A 26,248-nucleotide genomic window follows, 5' to 3' on the forward strand; every position below is an offset into this window, starting at 1 on the left:
AGAAGACAGTGGTGAGACCAGCTATGTTGTATGGTCTGGAGACAGAGACATGGACAAAAGACAGGAGAAAGAACTGGAAGTGGCAGAAATGAAGATGTTGAGGTTCTCCTTAGGAGTGACAAGGATGGAGAAGATTAGGAATGAGATCATCAGAGGTACAGCACAGGTTGAACAACTGGGAGATAAAAAGAGGCCAGACTGAGATGGTTTGGACATGTCCAGAGGAGGGACAGTGGGGATATTGGTAGAAGGAGGTTAGGAATGCAGCTGCCAGGAGAAAGACAGAGGAGATGCAGTTAGAGAGGATGTGGAGGTAGTAGGAGTGAGGACAGAGGATGTAGAGGACAGAGTGAGATGGAGGAGGATGACTCTCTGTGGAGGGAAAAGCCAAATGAAGAAAAAGAAATATAAGATCTTGGAAATGCCCTTGTAGAGTTTCCCATCCTGGACCAGACCAGGACCCTAGATCACCAGCAGGAGTAGGCGAAAAGTGGATACTGGCTGCAGTCTGCCATGCTGCTGTGGTGGCCCTGTTCACAGTAGGCCTGCTGCTGGGGACTTTGGTCAGTTGTGGAAAGTGGTGGAGGTGGGGGCTGAAGACTGCTCTCTGCTGGATCTTTGTCTCTGGACAGTAAAGGGGCTTTAGTGTACCCCACACACCTGGGAGCAAGAAAGAGACAGATGCTGAAAATCAGACAAGTGGAGCACTTCTTTAAGTGCAGGATAATATTTCCTTGTTCTGTTTAAGTTCTAATAAGTTGGAAGTTCAAACCTGTAAGGGTGGTAGGCTGTTGCTGCAGGCACCATCTGCTCTTGGCAGCTGTAGTCGTACTCGTGCAGCTCCGGGGGCGCAGGGTGTAGGGTCTCAGAGGAGTCCTGCTCCGGCCCCCAGGCTGAGAGGTGACCCCCTTTCAGTGAAGCTTGCTGCGTCCCTGACTCAGAGGTGGAGGGCATCCTCTGCAGGCCTGACGGAGAAATACATACTGTGATATAAGTACTACACTTGTGTATAAAATATTCAATTTCATGACGAATACCTGGAGAACTGCTGCAAAGAGTTTTCTTTTCCTTTGAGGATCTTTGTGCAGGAGGACTTTCCTGTGACTGACACCTAAAAAAAGAGATTTATTACAGTTTTTATGTTAATGCTCATTTGGATTTGAAATTATTGAAAGGAATCAAAAACAACAAGTATAACTCTCATAGTACATGTAACATCTACTTTCACATTCAAAAAAATGTATCACTTTAATAATACATTTATTATTGTTTATAAATGTATGTTGGCTATAAGCTTTTAAATATTTATAAAGCATTATTAGGCATTTATAAACTGTTAATAGATTTCACTGTTTGGCAAGATCAAGTGCTGTACTTGTATTTATTTAGGTAAACATAATATATTAGTTGTTCAGCTTACCTTTTTAAATAAATAGCCTTATTTATAACAAACTTTGTGTTTACAATACTCATGCATACATGCAGGTAACACACTGACAGTTTGATTTTTAAAATCTAAACTAGAGAAATGGCATTTCCTGCAAACATGCAGTGTGAATGATTATTGCAGAATAACTTGCTGAAAAACGGTTGAAATTAGCTAAAACATGCTGAAATGTAGGCACAAATCTAAATTACCAGAAGAAAGCAGAATGAACACATTTGTTGTAATTGGGTTTAAATAAGCAGAAATTAGCACAAGCATTAGGAAAGTACCTAAAAAAACCCAGCTGAAATTAGCAAAAAATATTGCTGAGAAGGCAGAAAGAAGCTTAAAGAGCTGAAATTAACCAAAAAAAGGTGAAATTAGCTTAAAAAAGCTAAAATTTGCATAAAACAGCTAATAGTAGCTGAAATTGCAGAAAAAGCTGAAACTTGCAGAAATCAGCTGAAAGGAGTATAACAAGCTGAAATTAGCAGAACAAAGTTAGAAGCACAAAAATGTTGTAGTTAGTAGAAATAACCTGAAAAAAGCACAAAACAGCAAAAAAAAAGTAGCTGAACAAAAGTAAAAATTTGCTGAAAGAAGCTGAACCAGAACAAAATGTGAAAGAAGCAGTAAAAGTTTGTAAACAGATCTAAAGATTTGAAGGATGTAAAATGAGCTCAATTCATTTTCTATGAGAAAAAAAGTGGCAGAGAAGGCTAAATATTTCAAAAAGCTAAAGTTGCACCATTACCAAAAAAGAGATGCAGTACATGCTTATTAACACGCATCCACACAATGATGATGAACACGGGTATCAGTGAGTAGAGACTGGATTTAATGATAGACCACTGACGTGAACCTGGGAGCTGAAGTTGGAACAGAACCAACCTACCTGCTCTGCTGGTTACTTTAGTCTGTACAAATACTTAATAAAGTACACCTAAAATACTTTAGGTGCTTGATTTTGCAGTCTTGTGTTTCTCTAGTGCTGTTGTGTGTTCAACTATGATTTTTTCTAATAAATAATGTTGAATAATTCAAATAAATACAACATGGCCGCTTCTTTAAATCTTGTGGTTATGATTCCCTAAAATAAGAGAAAGAGTGTGGTCTATTAATATGTATGTCTATGATGGAGTGGACAGAGCAGGAAACCAGTCCATATTGTCCTTTTTAACTGTTTACAGCCTAATTTATATCTCAAGTCATACGTAAGGGTGCTCTTATTGTGAAATACAACTGAAACATACCTTTTACTGTGGAAGTTGGTGTCTTGTTTGGAGTTGGTGTCTTCTTTTCTAAACCTTTTGGCAAATGAATTGTGGTCAATCTTCAATTGGGTAATCTAAGGAACAGGAAGAAAGGTGTTATTTAAAGAAAACAGAAACTTGCGTTTGTTTTTGTAAACTGATTTTTGTTCTCTCCCAGTTAGCACCTTTGGGTTTTGGTAAGCAGTAACAGCTGTGAATGCTGTCTCTGAGAATGAGAAGGTCTGAAAAGAACCCCAGGTGATCGTGTACGGACTCTCTGCCAGGATCACGTGAAACCGTGGGTAGTAGCGATGCATGGAATGAAGGATGATCTGACAAGAAAAGAGGAGAAGTAAGCAGAGCGGATGTAGCTTTACGTGGTTTATTTCTATTTAAAGTGGTGGTTTACATAGCCATTCTGGTCCAGTGTGTTGTTGGTGAGTTTCATCTTCAGGAAAGACACCGACTGCTTCATCCAATGGCTTCCAACAGCGGGGGAGTCGGGGTGTATGCATGTTCGACATGGGGGCTGGGGCTCAGCCTTTCCTGTGACCTCCCACTGCTGATTCTTCCACTACAGAGGAATAAACATTGGGGTTTGGTGGGGGTGGCAGGAATGAATGCATTAACACGTGTGAGACTTCATGTGTGATTGAGCAGAATCCACTAACAGGCAGGAAATCTTCTTGATAGCTCCCTTGATAGCTAACCCTTACCCTAGTCCAGATGACCTGACTGAAAATTGTTGGATTGTATACCTGGATTATTGAGCATGGACTTTTTTGGTTCTTGATAGCTGCTACACTACTGTTATATTATTTATTTGTCATGTGCAGGTTAAGACAAGATCAACAATGCAATGAAATGTTCAGGATGAGAAGAACCAATTCGACTCGCTAAAAAAACAAACAAACAAGACATACTAAAGCATGCAATAAGGGTACAAAATAAAGTACCAAAAAGTGAAAAAAAAAATTGAATATTTACAAGATCCAAAAGAAATATAGTAAACAACAACATGGTAGAATGTACCCGGTGCAAATGGGATGAATTAGTATGAATAAGTATTTCACAGGTAGTAATATAAGCTTAAATGGTAAATGTACTGTACTTGTATAGAGCCTTCCTATCTTATCAAGATACTTGAAAGTGCTGTATACTACAATCTGTGCCCTCATTTACCCATTCATACAGCACTACTAGATCTGTACAAAGACTAATCAGTGCTTTAGATCACATTCATACACTGATGGGACACACAATGGAAGCAATGACGGGTTCAGTGTCTTGCCCAGAGACACTTCGTCATGTAACTGCTGGTGGAATCGAACCCCCAACTCTTGCATTGGAGGACGACTGCTCTAACCAACTGTCCAGCCACAGCCTCCCCAAAATGCACCATATATATTTCACATAACTAACATATACTGCAGGTTGTGTGACAGGTATTGAGTAACATTGAGGTTAATGGAATTAAGATGGTAAGGTAGTGACATATATATGTGACTTACATGATATGGCATGATATATGACATACATGATACAGCCACATAGTGCAGCAGCAGCAACTACAAAACTGTAGGTTATATTTTGAAACAAAACGGACAAGAATCTTTCTAAAGGACCTGACTTAAGCTTGTTAGATGTAGGTTATGTTGTTTAAGTGTCTCATCTTCGCAAACATCCTTTCAAGCCATCCTCAGGTGACCAAATGAACCGCGGAAAATAATGAGAGCTGCTGAATAAATGGAAGGGAGGCTACTCCTATGAATGAGAAGGAATGCTAATCGACTGAGCTTCCAGCCGAGAGTGCACTAACAGGAAGCAATGAAAGGCTTTGATATGCAGCAGTGGTTCAGCCAGACTGGGCAGGACAGGGGTCCGCAGACCACTGCCTGCTCCACTGCAGTGGGTCACTTTAATCCTCAGGGGCACGCTTTGACATCGTACCTTGTACTTGAAGGTGTCTTCAGGAACAATGTCCACCATGACCACATAGTTTGCAGAAGGCTGGAGACCAGATATACTGATGGAGCAGTGTGGAAACATTCTCCTAAGACAAATGCACAAAGTCAAATGGTTAAATATGTTTACTGGGATTGGGCTAGCTCCAAAACAGAAGTGTGTGCTTCGATAAGAATGGTCAGATATGGTAAGATGTTTGTGGAATCAAAGGAATACATCTGCTACCTTCCATGCTTTGTTACGATCATCTCCGTTCCGGTCTTGTGGAAAGACTTCCAGAGTTCAGAGTTTTCTAGAGTCATCCTGATGGGGCCCTGCTGGTAGGAGTGAGATGCTGATGGGGACCGAGGCATGCTTTCATTCACTCTACTGTCTGGATGGAAATTGATCAAACAAGTGTTAAAAATGCAAAATGGTAAAAATTGCGCACTTCAACTGTAGTAGTCCGAATGATCTGGTTAAACAAATCGTTCTTTATATCTCAATTAACTTCAAGTTTAAAATGTTTTGACCAAGTGGTAAAACTGCCTCTTTATCTTAGTAGTCTTCTTCTGACATCTGCTGCATGTTTTGAAGCACCCAGTTGTTTCTTTTACATAAAAACTTTACCAAAGCAAGCTAGGTTTCACATGATTAAAAGACTGTCACATTTAGTAATCAAATAGTCAAAGTAATGGCACATGCATGTATGGTACATACTTATCATCTAAGAATGACCTCACCTGAGATGTTGGGCATGTTGACTCCACTAACCACACTTTAATATGGCTGAGAAACTTTGCAAGTCTCTGTCCAGGACTGGTCTGAGGCTCGAAGCTCATTGGTCATCGCATAAAAAGGGTGTGGTCTAAACAACCCAATGGGGTGAAGCCAGAGAAGATCCAGGTGAGAGTTGACTCTCTGCAAGCTGTTGAGTGTTTCTTGGAAATCTTCAGTTTGTCATTTTGTTGGATCTTTGGAGTGTTTTGGTATACATTATAAAATCAGCGACTTGTTGTGGTCACTGTAATGTATGCATTTTATTTTAGTTCTTTAGGTACTCAAAACTAATGTGATTTGCTATTCTGCACTAGAAGACACAAAAATATCCAAGTTTTAGGTATTTCCCTTTGACTACAGCTGTTTTAACTTACGGGTCACACGTGAAGGATGTAGAGATGTACAGATGCAGAAACTTTTCCTCCGTTTTGATCCTGCAGTAAGTCTTTCCTACAGCTCTGAATGTGTATTGAGTGGGATTACAGAGGGGCTGGTTTTGACGCTTTGATGTCAGCCCACTCTTCTAATCCAGCCAAATGGTATCAGCCCCTCCATCCTCCACTGTCATGATGTGTTTCAAGTACGGGGGTGGGGGGAGGAGATGTACCAGTAAGTATGATGGAAGGACATGGTCACAATCATTCCACAGAACCCCCATCTAACAACTTGGACCATCCACTGAAACTGATTCTTATTATGTCTGTGTGTCTTTTCTTACAGGAGTTAAACGTCAGCATATTGTAAAATTTAACTATCAGGATTATTTCTGAATGACATCAAAAAGTGCTGGATGGCAGAGTGAGGTGCAGTGAGTGGACCTTTCTGCTGGATAATGAGCCTAACCACAGTGTTGCATCCATGACGGACCGACTCAAAAGGTTAAAATGGAAATAATGTGAAAGGTAATGAAAAGGCCAAGTGAAGCCTCAAAGCTTTGAGAAACACACACACACACACCTCTGCTGTTGAAATGGGGGAAACCCTTTACATTTTATGAACCCAGAGTGAATGTTGAGTTTTAAATTAATCAAAACAGCAAGAAGCATTTATTTTGGTAGTGATATATAAACCAGTATGTACCTAGTCTGTTGTAGCTGGGTACTAGCTGTTACTTGATGTACCAGGTAAAAACCCGTAAGTACTAGGTATTTACCTGATAAGAATTTAGCTCCAATTGATATCTGCTATGTACTTGCTAGGTAGAGGGTATTTATGAGGTACAGTAGTCCCTTGCTACTTCGTGGTTTATCGCTGTTTGTCTGAGGATCAGACTGCTTTGAGTTTAACTCCATTGCAGAACTCACATCTTGAGCAAGCATGAAGGTGACAGTGGAAAGGAAAAACTCCCTCATGAGGAAGAAACCTTTAGCAGAACCAGGCTCAGGACGAGGGACTACTGTATATATTTGGTACTTTGTTGGAAACACTGGCATGTACCAGTTACAAACTGCTTACCTGGAACAGAGTACGTACTTGGTACATAACAGGCACTTCCTGTAGTAAGGACTTCCTGGGTATATAACTTTTTTGTACCAGAGAAGTACCTGGTATGTCCCCAATAAGTACTTGGTACGTACCCTGTAACTTCTAGGTACATACATGGTACCTGTTGGTATGTACCGATTTTGTACTCTGTCAGTACCAGATACATACCTAATACTATACCCAGCAATTATCAGGCATGTTTGATCTATATACTTGGTACCTACTAGGTACATTTGTTACGACCTGGTACTTAAGTAAATACCTGATATGTACACATATTTCAACTCAGAAGTTGGTAATATTACATTTAAATAGAAATCACTGGTAAAATGTATAATGCAGCCCAGTATTCAATTAAATTAAATTTAAAAAATCCTTTATTAATCCCAAAGGGAAATTAAATGTTGTAGCTCATCATTCTGGTTTCATTAGAGTTGTTATAGATGCTGATGGATGTGGGCAGGAAGGATCTCTTGTAGCGGCCCATCTTAGAGCAGATCTGAAGAAACTGGTTGCAGATGTTGATCTGTCTACTTGGTCTTGGTGGATTTCTCGGTCTTCTTGGGCAGCAGGACCAGCTGAATCTTGGGCAGAACTCCTCACTGAGCGATGGTCACTCCTCCCAGCAGCTTATTGAGCTTCTCGTCATTGCGGACAGCCAGCTGCAGGTGTCAGGGGATGATCCTGGTCTTCTTGTAGTCACGAGCCATGTTTCCCACCATCTCCAGGATCTTGGCGGTTAGGTACTCAAGCACCTTCGCCAGGTAGACGGGGATGCATCCATGGCACCTCCTTTTTTATCTCATTTGTGATTTGGGGCTGTAGCTGAGGCATTATTTGAGCTTTTGAGATGTTAATCAGCTTCTGTTAATTGTAAAAACTACCTTGTCATGGTTGCACATCATAACAAATGTCCAAAAGCAAAAATATTTTCAGTAAAAATCCTTCAAGCTGCACAGCATCTATCAGAGGAAGTAATCATAAAAAAAAAAAAAAAAAAAGTGATTTACATCCTGAAAAAAGAGGAATTAGTTTTCAAAAGCAACATCTTCGAATGAAAGTAACAGAGCTACTCTAACATGCAGCCACCATTAGCGGCGCAATTCTAGAACAATATATGTCTGGCACAAAGTATACTATGCACCCTGTCTGTATTGTAAGTAACCAGTAAGTGCCAGGTATTTACCGGATAATTACCAGGTACATACCCCGTATGTGTCTGGTTGTATGATGCATTGCTCCCAGTTCTTTCTGCTAAAATGTCTGAGTCCAGGTGTGTGCGTACTTTCTCATAAACTAATGACTCATGCATGTGGAGCTACAGTGATGTACACGGTACAGTAATATCACATTACCTATGTGGAAACAACATTCCTGAGATTTTAAAGCTTTTGTGAAAGGCCCGACTCGGTGCCTCTGCAGGAGTTTTCCGCTCCATCAAAAGACGAGTTGAAACAGTTCTCCTTCTTAAATCAAACCGAGGCTCGAGGATGGAATTCGTTCGGTTCTTGCCCGTGGCATGTGTCACCTCCGCAACTATGCAACATCTGCCTCCGCTACTAATCGGGCCGAGCTGCACTAATGTGAGGGAATTACTGCTGCTGATTTTGCAGCGATCCACCAGAATTGGATGCAGCGCTTTACAAAAAGTACTTTGTGAACTGCTAATACGGCTGTAAAGAGGAAAATGCGCTAGTTTAGACGATGTGAATGTTTGTTCTGCTTGCTGAACTGCACCAGCTCCACTGCAGTAAAAATATGTTTTAACACAGGAAACGCTGTGGTTTCAGCATGTTCGCCGAGGCTGCGGCAGCGAGATGCAGAGCGTGACCGCCGTTCCGGTACACTCAGATGTGGCGGGAGTGTTTGGATCACCACTTGGATGCAGTTTACACGTAAGTGGGCGGGAACGCTCTGTAATTGCGAAGGTGTTCCCGAGAAAGGAATTTCATTTCTAGAAAGAAGGATTTTTTTATTTCGTATGTGCCAACAAGAGCGAGCGACTTTCGAAAATGCCCATAACTCAGAGCCATAAAAACTAATAGCTCTGATGATCAATGGCTTTGGTGATAACTGATCCAAACAGGATGGAGAATGGAAAAACAAATAGTTTTAAATGAAAATACATAGACGGAAACAAACACAACGGATTAAAAATAGATGACTAAAACGATAAGATCAAGAAAAATCTAAACTAGAAGCAAATAAAAGGACGGGTATTTCTTAAAATAATACATATTACTTTAAACTATGATCATCGTTTGTTGAGGAATAAGTGGGTTTCCTTTTTGATCAAATCTTAAAAAAAAACATTTTGCACAACTGGTTTACAGATGTGCCACCACTACACCAATATTTAGCTCAGCATCTGTAAAACCGACTGCAATATAGCCACTTTTTTTCATTTTCTAAAGCTGATTAGCTATGGCGGCCATCTTAAATCTGTTTGACTCCACAAGTTAATCGGTTGTAAATATACACCCAATAAGTTATTTCTCAAACTTTCATTCACATCTGTTTATTAGTTTATTAGATATTTTGCTAACAGACAAGAGTTGACGTCAAAAGTTAATTCCAAAGTTTTAAATGAGAATCTTGTGCAACCTGTTAGTGCTTTGGATATAAGTTGGGAATCACTCTCAGCTACTGTCAAACGAACTTTTAGCTGATTAGCTCTTAAATTGACAGCGTTAAAGGCATTTATTCTGTTTGCTACCGTCCCTTAGCTGCGGCAGCCATATTTAATCAGATTAACTCCAAAATCTGAACAGTTTTAAATGTGCATCCAATGATTATTTTCTGAGAGTCTCATTGAAACATGCCCTCTCGTTCATGAGATATTTTGCTAAAAGACAGACTAACACACCAAAGGAAATCACTTTCGTGAAAAATGCTTATGATTTTTTTTTTTACAATATATATTTAATCCCTGATTTTATAATTTACAATAATGTCAGAGATATTTGATAATGTAATAATTTTAGAACAGGCTGTCAAGAAACCATCAAATGTCCTGTTTGTCTGTGACGCCACCTACTGGAGCGCTTTGTTGAACAGCTGCCACAGAGCTCCTTGAAGTAACAGACATAAAAAAACATTTTTTATGAGTTTAATGATTTTAGTGACATTTTAACAGTAAAAAAAAAAAGAACATTTGGTTGCATTAAAGTAACAATATGAGAAGATAGTTCATTAAAATCTGCAAATTAAACTCAACCCAGACACTTTGCTTTGAATGTGTTGCATTTTTCTTACTGAATAAAGTTTGTCTCCAGGTGCGTTCCATACCTGCACATTACTGCTGAGGCCGCAGAGAGCTCGTCTTAATAGCTTATTCCTGCACGTTTCTACTGTTTAAGCTAGCTTTTAGCTGTTTTTAATGCTAATTTCATCTTTATCAGCTAATTCCACATTTTTTTGCAATCGTTTATACTCTTTTCAGTCTAAATCTGCAAAAAAAATATGCTCTCCCAACTTCCTTCTATTAAATTAAGCTTCTTTCTGCTTGTTTTAGCTAGTGTTTTTAGCATTTCATTTCTCAGATAATTTCAACTTTATTGTGCTAATTTATTCGTCTCAGCCTTAGTGGGCACAATTAAGCTCCCTCCACTTCCTTTTGGAAATTTAAGCTTCTTTCTACATTTCTTTAGCTACTATTCAGCTGTTTTGTAAAAAAAATAATAAGATCATTGACATTTTTAGAGCTATCCAGCTGAAATTTGGCATATTGGTAGCTGACAACAATCCCTAATAGACTCTAACCAAAAATCAAAAATTCAAGATGGCCGCCTTGGCAAAAAAAGGAAAAAATACCATAAATCAGCCACTTTTAGTCATTGAGCTGAAAGTTGGTGTGATGATAACTGACAACGTTTCCCATCAAATGATGGATGAAAATCAAAAATCCAAGATGGCCACCAATGCTACTTTTGAATGGATTTAACTCGGTCATTTTTACACACACAGAGATGAAATTTGTTGAGGTTATAGCTGAGAACGTTCCCCATCACATGTTGCATCCAAATCAAAAATCCAAGAATGCTGCTTTAGCTAAAAAAAGGGGAAAAAATATGATAACGCAGTCATTTTTAGAGCTTTTCAGCTGACGTTTGGTATAGTGGGAGCTGAGAGCGAACCCAAACACATACTGTCAGATCAACGGTTTGCCTCGGCAGCAGCCTGGCAGTCCATTACATCAGGAACAATTGTGCACGTTCTGCTTCCTTCTGATATTTGAAGCTTCTTTCTGCTGTTTTAAGCTACTTAACAACTGTTTTCTTGACATTCTTAAAAGAAGCATTCACACTTGCATTTTCGCAGGAAACGCAAATTCTCTAGTTGTGCGAGTGTTTATGACGCAGTCACACTGTGATCCATTTTTCTTCGGTACTAATTCAACAAAAATGTGCCCTCTCCTCTTCCTTCTGGTAACATAAGCTGCTGTCTACCTTTTAGCTACTTTTCAGTTGTTGTTTTGGAAATTTCTGCCTTTTTTCCAGATAAGTTTTCACTTTTGTGCTCATTTCTGCTTTTTTCAGCCTAATTGGGCACATGTATGCTCTCTCAGTAACTTGAGCTTATTTCTGCCTTTTCAGTTTTTTTTTGTTGTTGTTGCTAATTTCATCTTTTTTTTTTTTAGCTAATTTACTAATTTTTGTACTAATTTCTGCATATTTAAACCAAATTCAGCAAATATGTATTCTTTCTACTTTCTTTTGCTAACTTAGGCTTGTTCATCCATTTCAGGCTCTTTTTAGGTAATTTCAGCTGTTTTCCCAGTAAATGTAGCATTTCATGTCTGAGAGTCTACAAGAATAGAAGAAAAGTGATTTATTAATGACCAAATGCACAAAATAAATAAAACGGAGCCTAAGGTGAAAGTGCTTTCTAACGTCACAAGTCCAAATTTTTAAATGCATGTGTGAATATTACAAATATCAGGACAGACACTTTGTTGGATGGATGGAAAAATATTTTAGCTGCACCTCACGTGCTGAAGGCAAATGCTTTAAGGAGTTTGAACGGTTTGTAAAAAGTTATTTTTAAAATTAAGAACATTTAACTTTAGGAAGATTATGATGCAGATTTTTTTAAGCACTACATATAAAGAAATAAGACAAGCAGTCACTAAAAAGGTTAAATCATGTCATCTGGACAATTCCTTTAAGGAACGATTTAATCTTTTTTTTTTATTTATCTACCTGGATGATTGAGCATACAAATCTTTTTTATATATTTATTTTTTAAGACAAAGAAGTGTTAGCAAAAGCTTAAAGTTAGTCCCAAAAATCCTCATTTAAATGAGCAACATTTATTGCAAGTGAACTTTAATTTTGTATATCTGTTTTCCACAGTTCTCATTTTGTTTTTAATTGTAATCTTGTTGAAATGACTGAAGGAACCAACTTTTAATTGTAAAAAGTGTCGCTAATTATCGGAAACTTGAGGGGAAATCGAGTGAAAATGATTAAAAACCTAAATATGCAAAGCTAATGAGAAATTGCAGCTGGATTAAACAAAAATTGGGAAAAACGGAAACGTGTGAGAGACAGCGAAAATGGAACTTCTGAGCCCGAAGGAGACGGCTGTGAATAAAAATTTAAAAACACCGGAAAGGAATTTCTTAAGACAATAATTCATAGAGACGGCTCATGAAAGAACAAACACACCGCGGAGCTTTAATTAGGCTCCAAAAGTTCCACAAAAAGATTTATGTATAAATAATGCAATTTTTTTTTTTTTTCTGTTAGAAAAAGTCAAAAACCCAAAATCTCTCGATCCCCAAACTTTGAACAGAAAAAATGTTAACAAGGAGCCAAAAGCAGATCGGACCTGCAGGTCTCCATGGTGCTCCGGCTGCCCCAGGAAGAATCAAGAATCTAGTAAAAATACATACCACAATAAATAAATAAAAATAAGCTTTGAGTCAGATAATCAAAGGATGAAATATGACTCTGAGATGAACATATAATTTATTTATTTACACAGATTCACCTCTTTGGCAGTGGTGGGATGTAACCAAGTACAAGTACTTTGTTACTGTACTTAAGTACATTTTCAATGTATCTGTACTATACTTCAGTAGAGTTAAATGTGGGTATTTTCGACTTTTACGCCACTACATTTCACATTAATATTTATACTTTCTACTACACTACATTTCTACAATGCGTTGTGTTACAAGTTATTCACGTTGCGTTTTTTTTTATTTGTCCGTTAGTTTGAAAATAACCAATGGTGAGAGGAGAGTTGGTTCATTGAATCACTGCAAAGTGGACAGGTAACGTTGGACCCACCTTCAAGAAGAACTGGGCCAATGACATATACGTCATTGAACTGGATGCACCCACAGCACCACCCAAAATGGATTCCACCACAGATGTCAGCCAGAAGATACACACCGCCCATATTGAAAGATTATTCAGTACAGCAGGACAGATTCTCTCTCTCAAATGAGCCAGACTTGACTAAAAAAACTTTGAAAACCAACTTCTTCTGAACTTGAACAAGAAATTCTCGCTGCGATATTAAAATGTGTCACTTCGTGGGATGTTAGGAGACAAGAGATGTCTCCAAATGTTTCGACACTCGTGTCTAATCTTTTAAAAACGGTGTCAGGAAGTTAAAGTATTACAACTAGAGTTGATGACAAACTGGAGTTGAAATGATCAGATATTCCTTTGTTAGTTGTGTCTAATGCTCCTTTTTTCTGTCGGACACCTTTTACTTCAATGTGTTTACTGCAGTTAAAATGACACATTGGTTTTGCTTTGTGTTAAATAAAAACTTTCAAAAGGTAAAATCATTCCTCTTTCTTATTTTGATTAATAGCATTTAACTCTGCTGGTCATCCCTGAAATACTGACGCACAGAATCACATGTCCAAGTGTGAACTATGTCACAGAGTAAACACAATAAAAACGTATTATCTGCAGCGTTGTTCATTAAAATGACTCAACACTATTAACGTATTACAGAAAATATACATACAGTACACATAATGATACTGTAGACCATTATACATTCAGCAAGTACTTTTACTTTTAATACTTACTATTTTTTTAAAGCAAGTACTTATTTTAACTTAAGTAAAAAACGTTAATGTGATACTTGTGCTTTTACTTGAGTACGTTTTTTGGCTGTTTATTTGTACTTTTACTTAAGTACAGTGTTTGAGTACTTTCTCCACCCGTGCTCTTGCAGTTCATGAGAAAACAGCTGAAGAGCGGTTGATTTATGGCAAAACTTATATTTTACCACCAGCAGGGAGCAGCACAACACAAACAAAAGATGAAAGGGTTTCTAGTAGATGTCTGCATATTTAAAATAAAAAATCCTTACAGAGTATTTCCATTGCATGTTTAGTATCTTAACACCTATAGATACATGCGTTATCCAGTAGGAGGAGCGACGGTGACATGACTCCGTACTGCTTCCTGTTAGAGAGAGAACAAAAAGCTGTAATTGACAGATCACATATATATATATATATATATATAGTGGAGGATTTTTGTCGTATAGGTGCTGCATCTCCCAGGTAACGGAGCACAACATCCTCTCAGCCCAGCTCAACACTTTCCAGGTTTTGGAGGAAATTGCTCCAGCAGCAAATATTTCAGCCTCTGCTTGGTTCAGTTCAGACTGATCGATTGGCTCTGCCTGGCCTGCAAGAGCTCTGCCAGCGATAATAGGAGCAAACACCTTCAGGTGTCATTTCCGATTAAAGAAAGGGCTCCACGGCCCGCCAGAAGTGCTTCGTGCATTTCAATAAATTTACATACTCGCGACGCTCATCACTTGTGGGATGGTTCGGAGGCTGCGAGGGAGATGGTTGTTCCGGCCTGCGAGGGCTGAATTTCATATACTGCAACTTTTTTTGTTCTTTTCCCCTGTAAGGATTATTTTTCATATCTCCATTGTTGTCCAGAAACAAGCACCATAGAACCCAGTTACGTCAACAACCTCCTGTGACTTGGACGTTGTTTTCTGTCAGGCGCCCAGACGTCCGTGGTGTGTGTTCTGCACCTGTGCCCGGGACCGATGTGTGTGAGGACAGGCGTGGAGCTCAGTGGACAACAGCTGCTCCTCTCCTTCTATGAACACCGACTCCTACTTTGTGTAAGGGGGTGCAAACCCACATGTGCATGCTTATCAGCACTGGTGAAGACTGTGAAATCGAGAGCATTGTTCCAGTTTTATGTCCCTGCTGAGAGTAGGTGACGGGTATCTCAGAGGCTCAGAGCTGTCTGACCAGTGAGCTCACGCTGGTTAAATCATGGGAACCCACTGGTTCTGCCTGCTGCTAGGTAAATAAAAAAGGTTATTTTAAAATGTGCTACTCTACAATTTTTATGCTACTTCCATTTCTGTTTGAAGACATTTAGAGAACAGATGCACATTGACACACTGCCTGTAAAATCTTTTTGTATGCCTAAAGTACGGTATTTTCTTTAGCTTATTGTAATATTGCATAGCTGGTAAGATGTCTTTTATTTACTTTAACACTACAATTTGGGCATTAAAGCTAAATTAAAGGGATATCCTACTTTTTTTTTGTGTGTGTGTGATGTATGGAGACGGTTGATGATTGGGGCTAACTAACCTTCAAAAATAGATTTTTCAGGGACACATTTCAAACTAGAAGAATGAGATCATGAATACAAGTGGTCAAAATGAGATTTCTCTGCAGGGTAGCTGGACTCTCCCCTAAAGATGAGAAGTTCAGTTTTCCGGAAAAAACTGGAGCGTTGCGATCCGAGTATTTTGAACCTAAGTGCAGACGGACATGGGGAGCTCAGGGATAAAAATGAAGAAACTAATTTATTAACAAGACAAAACAAAAAGGCTGACGTGGCTGCAAAACTTACGAGAATAGAGAACACGAGGAGCGGAGCATGAACGGCTGTGGAAAGCACAATCCACCGACAACCAGAAAACACAAAGACACCGAACTAACGAGACATAATGATGAACACCTGGGGTGATTGGGACTGGGAGCAGGTGAAGCAAGGAGCTGGTACATGAAGAGAAAAACGCTGGGCCCAGTAGAATCTAAAGAAAGAACCCAAGATGGACACATTCTCACACAGAAGCACCTCTGCTCCTCCACATCAAGAGGAGGATGATCCCTGGGAGGAGAACAAGTGGTGGATGGATGGACATTTCAAACTAAGATGAATGAGCTGTACAAGAAAAAAAATATATAAATGTGTAATTTTTCAAAGTTAAAAACTTTTTAAAGTCAGAACTACCACTGAGCATGGGGTATTCTGACGTTTAACATTATTGTCACTTCTCTTTAAAAAGCATAAAAACAAAGGAAAATGCATTTTTGCAGAAAATGCCACATAAATTCTGAGCGCTGAATGACAGCTGATGTTTGCTGAAATAGCTGAAATTGGTTAACGTTAAAACACTAGCTAAAAACAACAAAGAAAAAAACACTTTAGCCAAAAAGGCTAGCTAGAAATTAAAAGTAACAAAAAGTTGGCTAAAACAAATAATTCAAACAAACAAAGTTGCAAAAGCCTAAGCAGGAGCTAAAAGTAGCTAAAGGCAAGAAAAAAAGCTGAAACTAGAAAAGATGAAATAGATCCAGATTTTGAAGAAAGTAATATTTTTGATGAATTCAAAAGATGCCAATGTTTTTTCTATGGGAAGGTTTTTATACATAATGTACAGATACAGTAAAAAAGAAGCAAAAATTATGCCGGTGTCTATGAGCAGAATAAGCTAAATACTTTGATACTAATGACTAAATCACCCAAACATGCAGAAGTAGCTGGATTGAACAACAAAACGCACGTTTCAAGCACTCTACAAACAGTGACGTCATGTCTGTTTCTGAAGACGTGTAGCAGTTGCAGCTGATGGTGCTTGGACTTTTTGATGGAAGCTCCATTTTCCACACATCAGATCTTAAAAAAATGATTCATGGCTGTGTTTACGCCTCCATCCTCAAACAACCAGGGGTTTGGGTGAGAAAGTTGAATGGTTTAAAAAAAAAAAAAACTTTTTACAGTGAGGATTTTTAAAAACTGTCCATGTGGACAGGACAGATACATTTGTCAGAAACAATATTTGTTAAGGGGATAAAACATCTGCACTTTAAACTTAAACATGAATACATGACTTTCCATCATATTCTATAATTTTTCAGAAACACACCGTATTTTCCAGCGTATAAGTCGCTCCGGAGTAACAGTCAAAGTTGCATTAGTCAAAAAAAGCATCATGAAGAGGAAAAAAAAAAACAACTAACAAGTCATTTCGGCGTATAAGTCACTTTGTGTCACCACTGACCCGTTGCATTTATTATGCGTTTATTATGTGTTTATTATATGTTTAATATGCGTTTAATATGCGTTTAATATGCGTTTAATATGCATTTATTACACGTTTATTATGTGTTTATTATACATTTATTATGTGTTTATTATGCGTTTAATATGCGTTTAATATGCTTTTAATACGTGTTTATTATGCATTTATTTAATGGTCAAAATAACTTAATTTCGCCAGGGCTGCATGGTTCCATCCATCCATCCATCCATGCATCCAGCCAGCCATCCGTCCATCGCGGCTGGAGCCGCTAGCTCTCCAGCGTTCCTCCGCCTGCACCAGCTGAGTGAAGCGAGTGCGCACAGGAAGACTCGCTGTTGCAGTTCTTCAAAATTTAAAACAGTCAAAAATTGCGTTATGTATATGGAAAAAAATGTATATGTCACTTCGGCATATAAATCGCAAAAATCTTTGCAAAAACTGCCACTTATACGCTGGAAAATACGGTAGTTGGAGAAAGGCTTGCTCTGTTTTACTTCTCCGGTGCTTTCCATGGATACATTTAGATTATTAGATTAAAACCAACCATTTTAGTCCAAAACAAAGATGGCGCTCTCCAGTGCAGACTGGAAATATGGGAAATGCAGTCTTTGTTTTTATTGATCCGAAAATGCACGAACAGAAAACATTTGTATCATAAATTAAGTTTTATTTGTTTAACTTTGATACATCAAGGACCAAATGGAGATGATTCACTGAGTTTAATGGATGAGGGATTATCACTAACACGGTTAATCCCCTCCTCTCAGGTTTTACCTCCAAACAAATAAAACATTGGGAGTAAACACCTTTTACAGACGATTAAAACTCCGTCTAATTACAGCCGTTTTAAAACGAATCGAACAATAAGCTCTTGTGGAAACAGTTCTCTAAATCCCACCTGGATTATGCGTTTTTGCAGCTAAATTGCTTCCTTATCTTTGCCCCCGTCTCTCCAGAGATCACATTTCATTTCCTTGTCTCCACTTGTATTTCTGCGTGCTTCCATTTTTCACATTTTTCCTCGTGCATGTGCATCTAACCTCCGTATCAGTCTGTTGCAGCGGCTGTCACTTCCTGCCTGGTTGTTTCTCCGTTTGCCATTTTCCATCCTCCCATTCCACTGCAAGCGCTCAGCTTTGCACGCAGTTCCACCTAGTCCTGAATATTTTGGTTACAGAGTGATCGATTGGTTCAGTCTGGCCCATGTGGAGACTCGAGAAGTCAGTGTCACACACTCTCACTGGTTTACCCCTACCCCTAAAAATCTGTTTTATAGAATGACTACGTACACAAGTTTATTAATTATTGTCTTGTTAGAGCTCACACACAGAACTTGACCCACGGTGTGTTTGCCTGTGTGTGCGCATGCTCTCCTGTTTGCTGCTGAGCCACTCCAGTTAATTAATACCAGTAGAGTGTGTCAGGAGAAGGGAAGGAAACATGCTGCCGTCTGCAGAAGTGCCGAATGAGTGACTCCTTAAACTTTTAAACTTCATTTTACCTCAAAAGTAAAGTAGAAAAAGAGTAAAGTTATGAGCCTGCAGTCTGAGGCTTCTGGGTAGAAAACAACAAATGTCTACACAAACATTGTCATGTGTGCGTTCTATAACTGTGACTGTGAATAATGTTGGGGAAAGGTGCTCATAGTGATTATTATTAATATTTTTATTATTATTGCATGTCCATATATGTGTGTGTGGATGAGGTGACTTTTTCAGTAGTTCAGATATTTTTAAGTAGGGCTCCGTGATAAGATGATAAGCAAAGGTCTTACCTGTTGTAGATAGCTTTTCAAGCAATCTCAATTTGACGACATACCGTAATGTACAGACTATAAGCCGCTACTTTTTTCCCACGCTTTGAACACTGCAGCTTCTACAATGATGCAGCTAATTCATGGATTTTGACGGACTAACGAGCTTCGTGCCGCCAAAACATTTAGTCTCGTCACATTCGGGTGCCCACATAGCTGCCCAAAACACGACTCGTGATCGCGTGAAACATGTGATCCCTGGGGGCACAGCGAAGTATTTGCAGCCACTCGGAATAAGCATGATCCGTGCATTAATGTGACTCGTTTACCAGAACTGGCCGCATGCGAAGAGCAACTTTTGCTCAAGTCTGCCAGTGGATCCTGACAGCGTGGAGCAGGGTCAAAAAAATCCACGATTGTCAACGAGTTTCAAAACGCTGGACTGCTGCGTGATCAAAAGACAGCACAAGCTCAAATGTGAATTTGCCTCGAGATGAAAGTGACGTTGCGAGCAACAACAAATGTGACGAAGTCATTCTGAGGCTGTTCAATTCTGACGCTGAAGAAGACGACTTTAGTGGTTTTAGTGCACAAGAGGAAGATCAAGATAGTGTTCAATGACTATGTATATATTCATATATAAGGTTCATTTATCGCAGATTCCCTCTATCGTGGTTTTACAAAATAAGATTGGACATGACACACAATTGGCTGATTGATTGGATGAGCCACACGATCGGCATGGAATTTTTATTTAAAATAAATTATTTAAAATTATTTAGCACCTGCTGCACATTTGTGCAGTCCAGAGCTGCATTAAAAAGCGTCCTCCTGCAGCTTTGTGCAGCCATTACTGCAGGATAAGCTTCCTGCTGCAGCTGATCAGCTGTTCAGCGTGCAGAGGGGAGAAGTGGGCGTGGCCAATAGTGCTTGCAGGTGGCAAAGAGCAGAGGAGGCTTAGAGCTGAAATCATGACATTCTATGCTCTTTTAGAGCATTTAGAGTTTAGAAACATTGTTTAGAATATTGCAATAGTGTGAGAAGGGTTTAAAATGCTTTAATAAATATCTATAAAAATAAATAAAATAAACTACTACTGACTACTTGTACTACTATTCCTACTTTGCCGTTTTTCACTTATCGCGGGTTTTCAGGGTATGGATTCCCAGTGATAAATGACATTTACAAAAAAAAACTTTTACTAAAAAAAAGTACAAAAAAAAAAAAAAGGTTAAATCATGTCATCTGGACCCGTTTCTTTAAGGGAGAAACGTGTCATCTTCCATCCTGAAGACTTCATCAGTCTGTGGCCTTCAAACCAGATCTGTCCCATAAGTAGCCTTCAGTGCTGTGTTTCAAGCCAACCTCCTGTTGGAATGATTGTTTTGGACAGATGGATCATTTTGCATGTGTTAAAAGCCTGCTTCTGAGATTCCAACAGGAGTTTGGCTTGAAACAGCAATGAAGGCTACTTATAGGACAGATCTGGTTTGAAGGCGACAGACTGATGAAGTCTTCAGGATGGAAGATGAAACGTTTCTCCCTTAAAGAAACTGGTCCAGATGACATGATTTAACTTTTTTTTGGTTATCTACCTGGATGATTGAGCCTACAAACCTCTTTTCAAAAACATTTACTGCACTTATTTGTGTATGTTACCGGTACGTATGTAATTAAAAGTAAAAAAAAAAAAAATTAATGTCACAACGTAGACACCTGTGGCTTATAGACAAGTGCAGCTTATATATGTACTTTTTTTCTTTTTAAAGTTAGTGCATGCGGTTTGTATTTAGCTGCGCTCGATAGTCCAGAAATTACGGTTTATGTTAATTCTGACTGGACGATGAGCTAACAGCTAGTCTGAGAAGAACTATGGCCAAATTGGACTGCTGTCATCTTAAAACCACCCCAACAACTAAAAGATTTTATAGTGTTTCTAGTAAACACCATTTTATAAAGCATTATGTTAAAATCAGTTTCACAATACGCAACCATTCAGTTAGATTTCTGTGAGTATTACAGAGTCAAACAGTGGCAGCCGCCTGGGGCAATAAGCTGTTAGGCTTTTTCCATCAGAATAACTGTAATGCCAAATTGAAAAGTTTATCAAATAGCGTTTGGATAAAACCTTTGAGACTGGAGTTGTTTGGAGACGGCAGCATTCCATTTTCCTCTTAGTCCTGGTCAGATTAGCCCGTTAAGACAGATTCTCACTGGACTGTGGATGCTGGGGACCAGTTGGCGAATAGCATTTACCAACAAGCATAGCAGCCATTTTTTTCAACTCTGATAGCACAAAAACTTTACACACATGCTGACGCGTGCATAAACATCCGCCACAGATGACATCACATCCACATCTACTCGTCTGGGTCATTTCTGGGCTGGAGACTGTTCACAATGGTGTCTGATGGGAGTAAAATTTAATTTATAACGTGAATGAGCTATCCCTTTAAGAAAAGCCAACATGGTGTGTAGTTCCTCCGTCAGCAGATCTCTTTATAAATCCTCTCGGAGTGTGATTTGATTGATTTGGCGCGACTTGCATCCCTGATAAACAGCAGCGGTGACCATAACGAGACAAAAACATGGCCCGAGAGTAGCAGGACGGTGGAGGAGCAGCTCCAGTCGGTGTCTGCAAAACTGCAACGTTATCTGCATCTGTGCTGACGCCTCGGCTCCTTCTAGCAGCATAATACCTCTCTCTGCCTCTAAAAAGTGGCAAATTCAAAAGAATAAAAAGCCATGTGATAAAATCATCCATACATATATATATATATATATATTTTAATTTCCTACAAAAATATTATACAATAAAAACAGAGCTTAAAATATACACAGTCCACTTGGTTTTGCAATAACTGCAAAAGCATCTCAAGTCAAATATATAAGTTTGTAGGTAAATACATCTTTACAGCAATGATAAATCCCATAATGATGTAGCTGAGGGCAATGAAATTAACAGGACCTTGGTTTGACAGCAGGGAACTTGTTAGGAAAAATGAACAAGAACAGCAGGTTCTTATTTTGGAGCCGAGTCAACAGATTTAAAGGTAAGAGAACCGGTGCTTCCCCATCCACACGTGAGCAGAAGCTTCCAGGCATCACTCTAAGCCCTCCAGCGCTCGTGTTTTATGGACATATGTTTGAGTGGATTGTGGCGTTTATTATAACGTCTGTTTCTGAATTCTATCTGGTGATTTCTGATTGTGCAGACGGTTTTCATTTTAGTTTTCGTAGAGACACTCGGAGGTGAACGGAAAGTCGTGGTTGGAGCGCACAGTTGGAAGGATAATAGTTCTGATTCACAGCAGTGCCCCTGGTACCCTGGATGATTTCCAGACCTTGTTTGTAACTCTCCACCCCCTGCACACTCTCGCCTTGAGAGTGCCAGAGCTTTACTTTTTTTTTTCCTTCTGTGGTTTATGAGCCTTATTGTTCTAATTCGCTTTGGGGGCTGCGGTAGCTCCATGGTCAGTTCTGAGGTCTAACAATCCTGAGGCTGCAGGTTGTAGCCCAGGTTGCATCAGGGAGGACATCCAGCATAAACAATAGTTAAATAACTTGTGCAGGTTTGCTTGCTATGCAACCCATGCGGTGTAAATGAACAATAATGGAAAAAAAAACAAAACAGAATTACATTTGAAAAAACGGAATTTACATTAAGCCAATCTAGAACTGGTGGTTTTTTTTGGTGTATGTTTTAAACTTTATTAACAACATAAAACAGAACAACAAAACAATGTACACACACAAGGTACAAGTACAGTTAGCAGGCTAGCACACGCAACGGAGCTACGGTTAGCAGGCTAGCCTTTAGCCTGTAGAAATGGAGAGCTACGTTTTGTTCAAGCTTTGAGAAGTAGATATGATGCTGGAAAAACTCGGCAGGATTAGGGTAAGAGCTTGAACAAAACGCAGCTCTCCATTTCCACAGGCTGAAGGCTAGCTTGCTAACTGTACCTCCGTTGTGTGTGTACTGTACATTGTTCTTTTTTGTTTCATGTTGTTAATAAAGTTAAAAAAAACACACACACAAATGTGATTGTTTTTTTCAAATGTGATTCGTTTTTTTTTTCAAATGTGATTCAGTTTTTTTCATATGTGATTCCGTTTTTTTCAAATGTGATTCGTTTATTTTTTTTCAAATGTGATTCGTTTTTTTTTTCTTCAAATGTGATTCCGTTTTTTTCCCCAAATGTGATCAGTTTTTTATCAAATGTGATTAGTTTTTTCAAATATGATTCAGTTTTTTTCAAATGTGATTCCGTTTTTACAAATGTGATTTGTTTTTTTTTATCAAATGTGATTCGTTTTTTTCCAAATGTCAGAGTCATTGCGTGAGTGACGTGAGTTACTTAAGGCATTTAATTTATGCAGAAATCCTTTTTTAAATGTATTTATCTTGTCTGGACTCAGAATTATTATTATTTTTTTCTCATTTGTGGATAGAAACACCACATGAAAATGAATTTCCATTCCATTCATCTCCAGTGTCCAGGTTAATAAAATTAAAAATCACCTACAAGACATTTAATTTGGAATTTTTGACTTTGGATTATTTTGGAACAAATTATGTAACAAAACAGTGCCTCAGCTATGTTTGCACGTGTGAATGTGTATGTGTGGGTGTGGTGTGTGTGTGTGTGTGTGTCTGTGTGTAGAGTGATTTAACACAGGAGTCACTTTAAAACTGCTGGCACGAGTTAACAGATATGCTTGTGGGTCTTTGCTGCTGTTTATCTGCTGCACATAAAAAACAAACTAAAAAAAATCAACTTATTACATTTGGATTTTTTTTCCAATAAGTTTTTTTTTGCAAAATTTCAGCAGAGTGATCATATATTTTTTATAAAAGGTAAAGCATTCAAATTGTGGGTGCTTGCACTGTTGGAAGTCCCCCATCAAAAATGGCATGGTAAATAAATAACTGTAGATTCAGAGAAAAAAAAAATAGTATGATAACAGTTTCCACTTGATGGATTGTCTGTTTTATAGAGCTTCAGTCCCATGCTTCAGCATCATAGCAGTTCGGAGCAGAACGTCAGTAACAGCGTCCAGAGGGGGGGCAGCATCCAGGTGGGAGCCGGGGAGAGCCGGGAGCCCAGCGGCGAGGCGGTGTCCGAGGTGCAGGAGCACACCTCGTACCCGTTCTCTGCGTGGTCCGGGTGGCGGTGCACGTTGACTCTCGTCTCCGTGTTCTCTGAATCTGGAGCATCAGACTGCATCTCGGTGCAGAGCAGCCAGTCCTTCGCAATGAGGCGGGGGTATCCCGCCTCTACCTCCATGTCACTGCTCAGTAGTCGCCAGTACTCCTTCCCCTTGAAGAAATAGGACAACCCTTTGGAGAAAAAAGGTAAAACATTAGAATCATTGCAATCCAAAAGGTAATCAGTTTTAGATGTACACTAGTTCTGTTTAGCACCTGCGTGCAGCCCACAGCTGCACGCAGGTGCTAAATAATTTTAAATTTATTTTAAATAAAACTTCCATGCCGATTGTGCGGCTCATCCATCAGTCAACCAATTGTGTGTCATGTCCAATCTTATTTTGAAAAACCGTGATAGAGCGAGTCCGTACAAAACGAACCGCGATGTAGCGAGGGACTACTGTACCACCACTGATTACGTTCTTCAAATTTCATTAAAATTCATCCACTGTTTCGTGAAATGGTTTAGTAACAGACACGCAAACACGGGCAACATAAGCATTTTCAAGTGCCTCAGTATTTTGGGGGCAGGCGATAAATTTGATACGGAATGAATCGGGAAGAGAAGGTGGATTGATGCAAGCTAATGGATGGATACAAGTGGACGAAATTCAGCAGGAAAAATTAAAAAAATATATTTGGTTTGTTCTAGAAACAGGTTCACAGTGTAATTTTTCACTCCTGCCACATCCTACAGATTAATGTTAACATATTGCAGTCAGCAATTAGGTTTGACATTAAAATGAGGAAAACACGCTACTAACATATGAAAGTAATTTACTGACACGGAGCTGAGCACAGTGTGAATTAAAGCACAACCTTTATTAAACGTATATTAATAGTTTCTTAGATGCATTTTACATAATGTATTGGTTTTGTTTGCCCCCACTATAAAAAGCGAGCAATAATAAAATTGCCCGTGTCTTTGCATATATTAGTGTATTTGTTAGTTAGCAAAATATCTCATGAACTAGAGGACAGATTGTATAAACAACTCCCAGAATGTACTGGACAATTACAACTTAAATATTTGGAGCCAGCCCAATTTAAGATGGCTCCCACAGTTAATCAATCTAAGGTTACATAAAACTTGCTCAGTTTTACACATATTGAGCTAAAACTTTGTGTGGTAGTAGCTTAGAGTAATCTCCAACTCAAACTCCAAACCCTCACAAATCACATGAGAGCTTTGTTCTAACCTTTGAAATTCAAATCAGCTGTTTTATTGTACATGTTTTGAGTTGGCGTTTTGGTATGATTATGATTCAGTCAGACAAATGCTCTGAACCAAGTCTTAGATACTATTAGTGTGTAATTATTAAATTCAGTACAAATATTTCAGCTGTAGCCCATAACTGCACTCCAAAAGAAAATAGTTGGAATTGAATAGGTCCTCATAACTGCAGCAAAGCATGCACACATATTTAATAATACTACGCTTAAATTATGTTTTCTTTTGGGCGGCTGTGGATGAGTGGTTAGAGCAGTCGTCCTCCAATGCAAGAGTTGGGGGTTCAATTCCACCAGGAGTCACATGCCGAAGTGTCCCTGGGCAAGACATTGAACCCCTCACTGCCTCCTCTGTGTGTGTCCCATCGGTGTATGAATGTGATAAAGCACTGGATATTCTCTGCATAGATCTAGTAGTGTGCTGTATGAATGGGTAAATGAAAGCACAGGTTGTGTTGTAAAAGTGCTTTGAGTGGCTTCATAAGATAGAAAGGTGCTATATAATTAGTCCATTTACCATTTTATTGTATGTACATCTATTCTAATGAACAGCACTGGATTACTGAATGTGGAAAATGTGTAGAGAATTGTGTCAGCCAGCAAAACAAAACAAAAAAAAAGCAAGGCCTTATGGGGGATTTTTGCCTTCATAACTACAACATTTCATTGCATAGTTACTGATAAACCTGCTACCATGCCCGTTCTTCCACTACAGGGCACTTAAGTTAATTAGAGTTAGCCAAAGTACCATATGGGTTTTGGTACCGTGTACCCCTGGATGAAAATACCACCCTGTTGTTTGCCAGTAACTGATGTAATGATGTGAATATTGAGTCAAAATGAGT

General features: G+C 38.9%; 2 protein-coding genes across 2 annotated transcripts in view; both read right to left on the reverse strand.

Annotated features, from left to right (window-relative positions):
- Positions 1-447: 447 nt before the first annotated feature.
- LOC119424559 (T-box-containing protein TBX6L-like) lies at positions 448-18,319 on the reverse strand. The gene is made up of 10 exons (XM_037692046.1): positions 18,252-18,319; positions 5,367-5,401; positions 4,870-5,017; positions 4,630-4,732; positions 3,089-3,253; positions 2,865-3,011; positions 2,680-2,774; positions 1,038-1,111; positions 773-965; positions 448-660 (listed from the first exon to the last, which is right to left on the reverse strand). Exons 1-10 carry the CDS (start codon positions 18,317-18,319, stop codon positions 468-470), a joined length of 1,221 nt encoding a protein of 406 aa, XP_037547974.1. The 3' UTR covers positions 448-467.
- Positions 18,320-23,103: 4,784 nt separating this feature from the next.
- Positions 23,104-26,248, reverse strand: part of LOC119424560 (matrix metalloproteinase-17) — a 60,618-nt gene continuing 57,473 nt past the window's right edge. The window contains exon 8 of the mRNA XM_037692047.1: positions 23,104-24,305. Coding sequence (XP_037547975.1) covers positions 23,986-24,305 — 320 coding nt within the window. The 3' untranslated portion in view covers positions 23,104-23,985. The remainder of the gene's footprint in view (positions 24,306-26,248) is intronic.

Source organism: Nematolebias whitei, chromosome 18 (genome assembly GCF_014905685.2).
Source record: "Nematolebias whitei isolate Nwh7 chromosome 18, NemWhi1, whole genome shotgun sequence".
Taxonomy (NCBI): domain Eukaryota; kingdom Metazoa; phylum Chordata; class Actinopteri; order Cyprinodontiformes; family Rivulidae; genus Nematolebias; species Nematolebias whitei.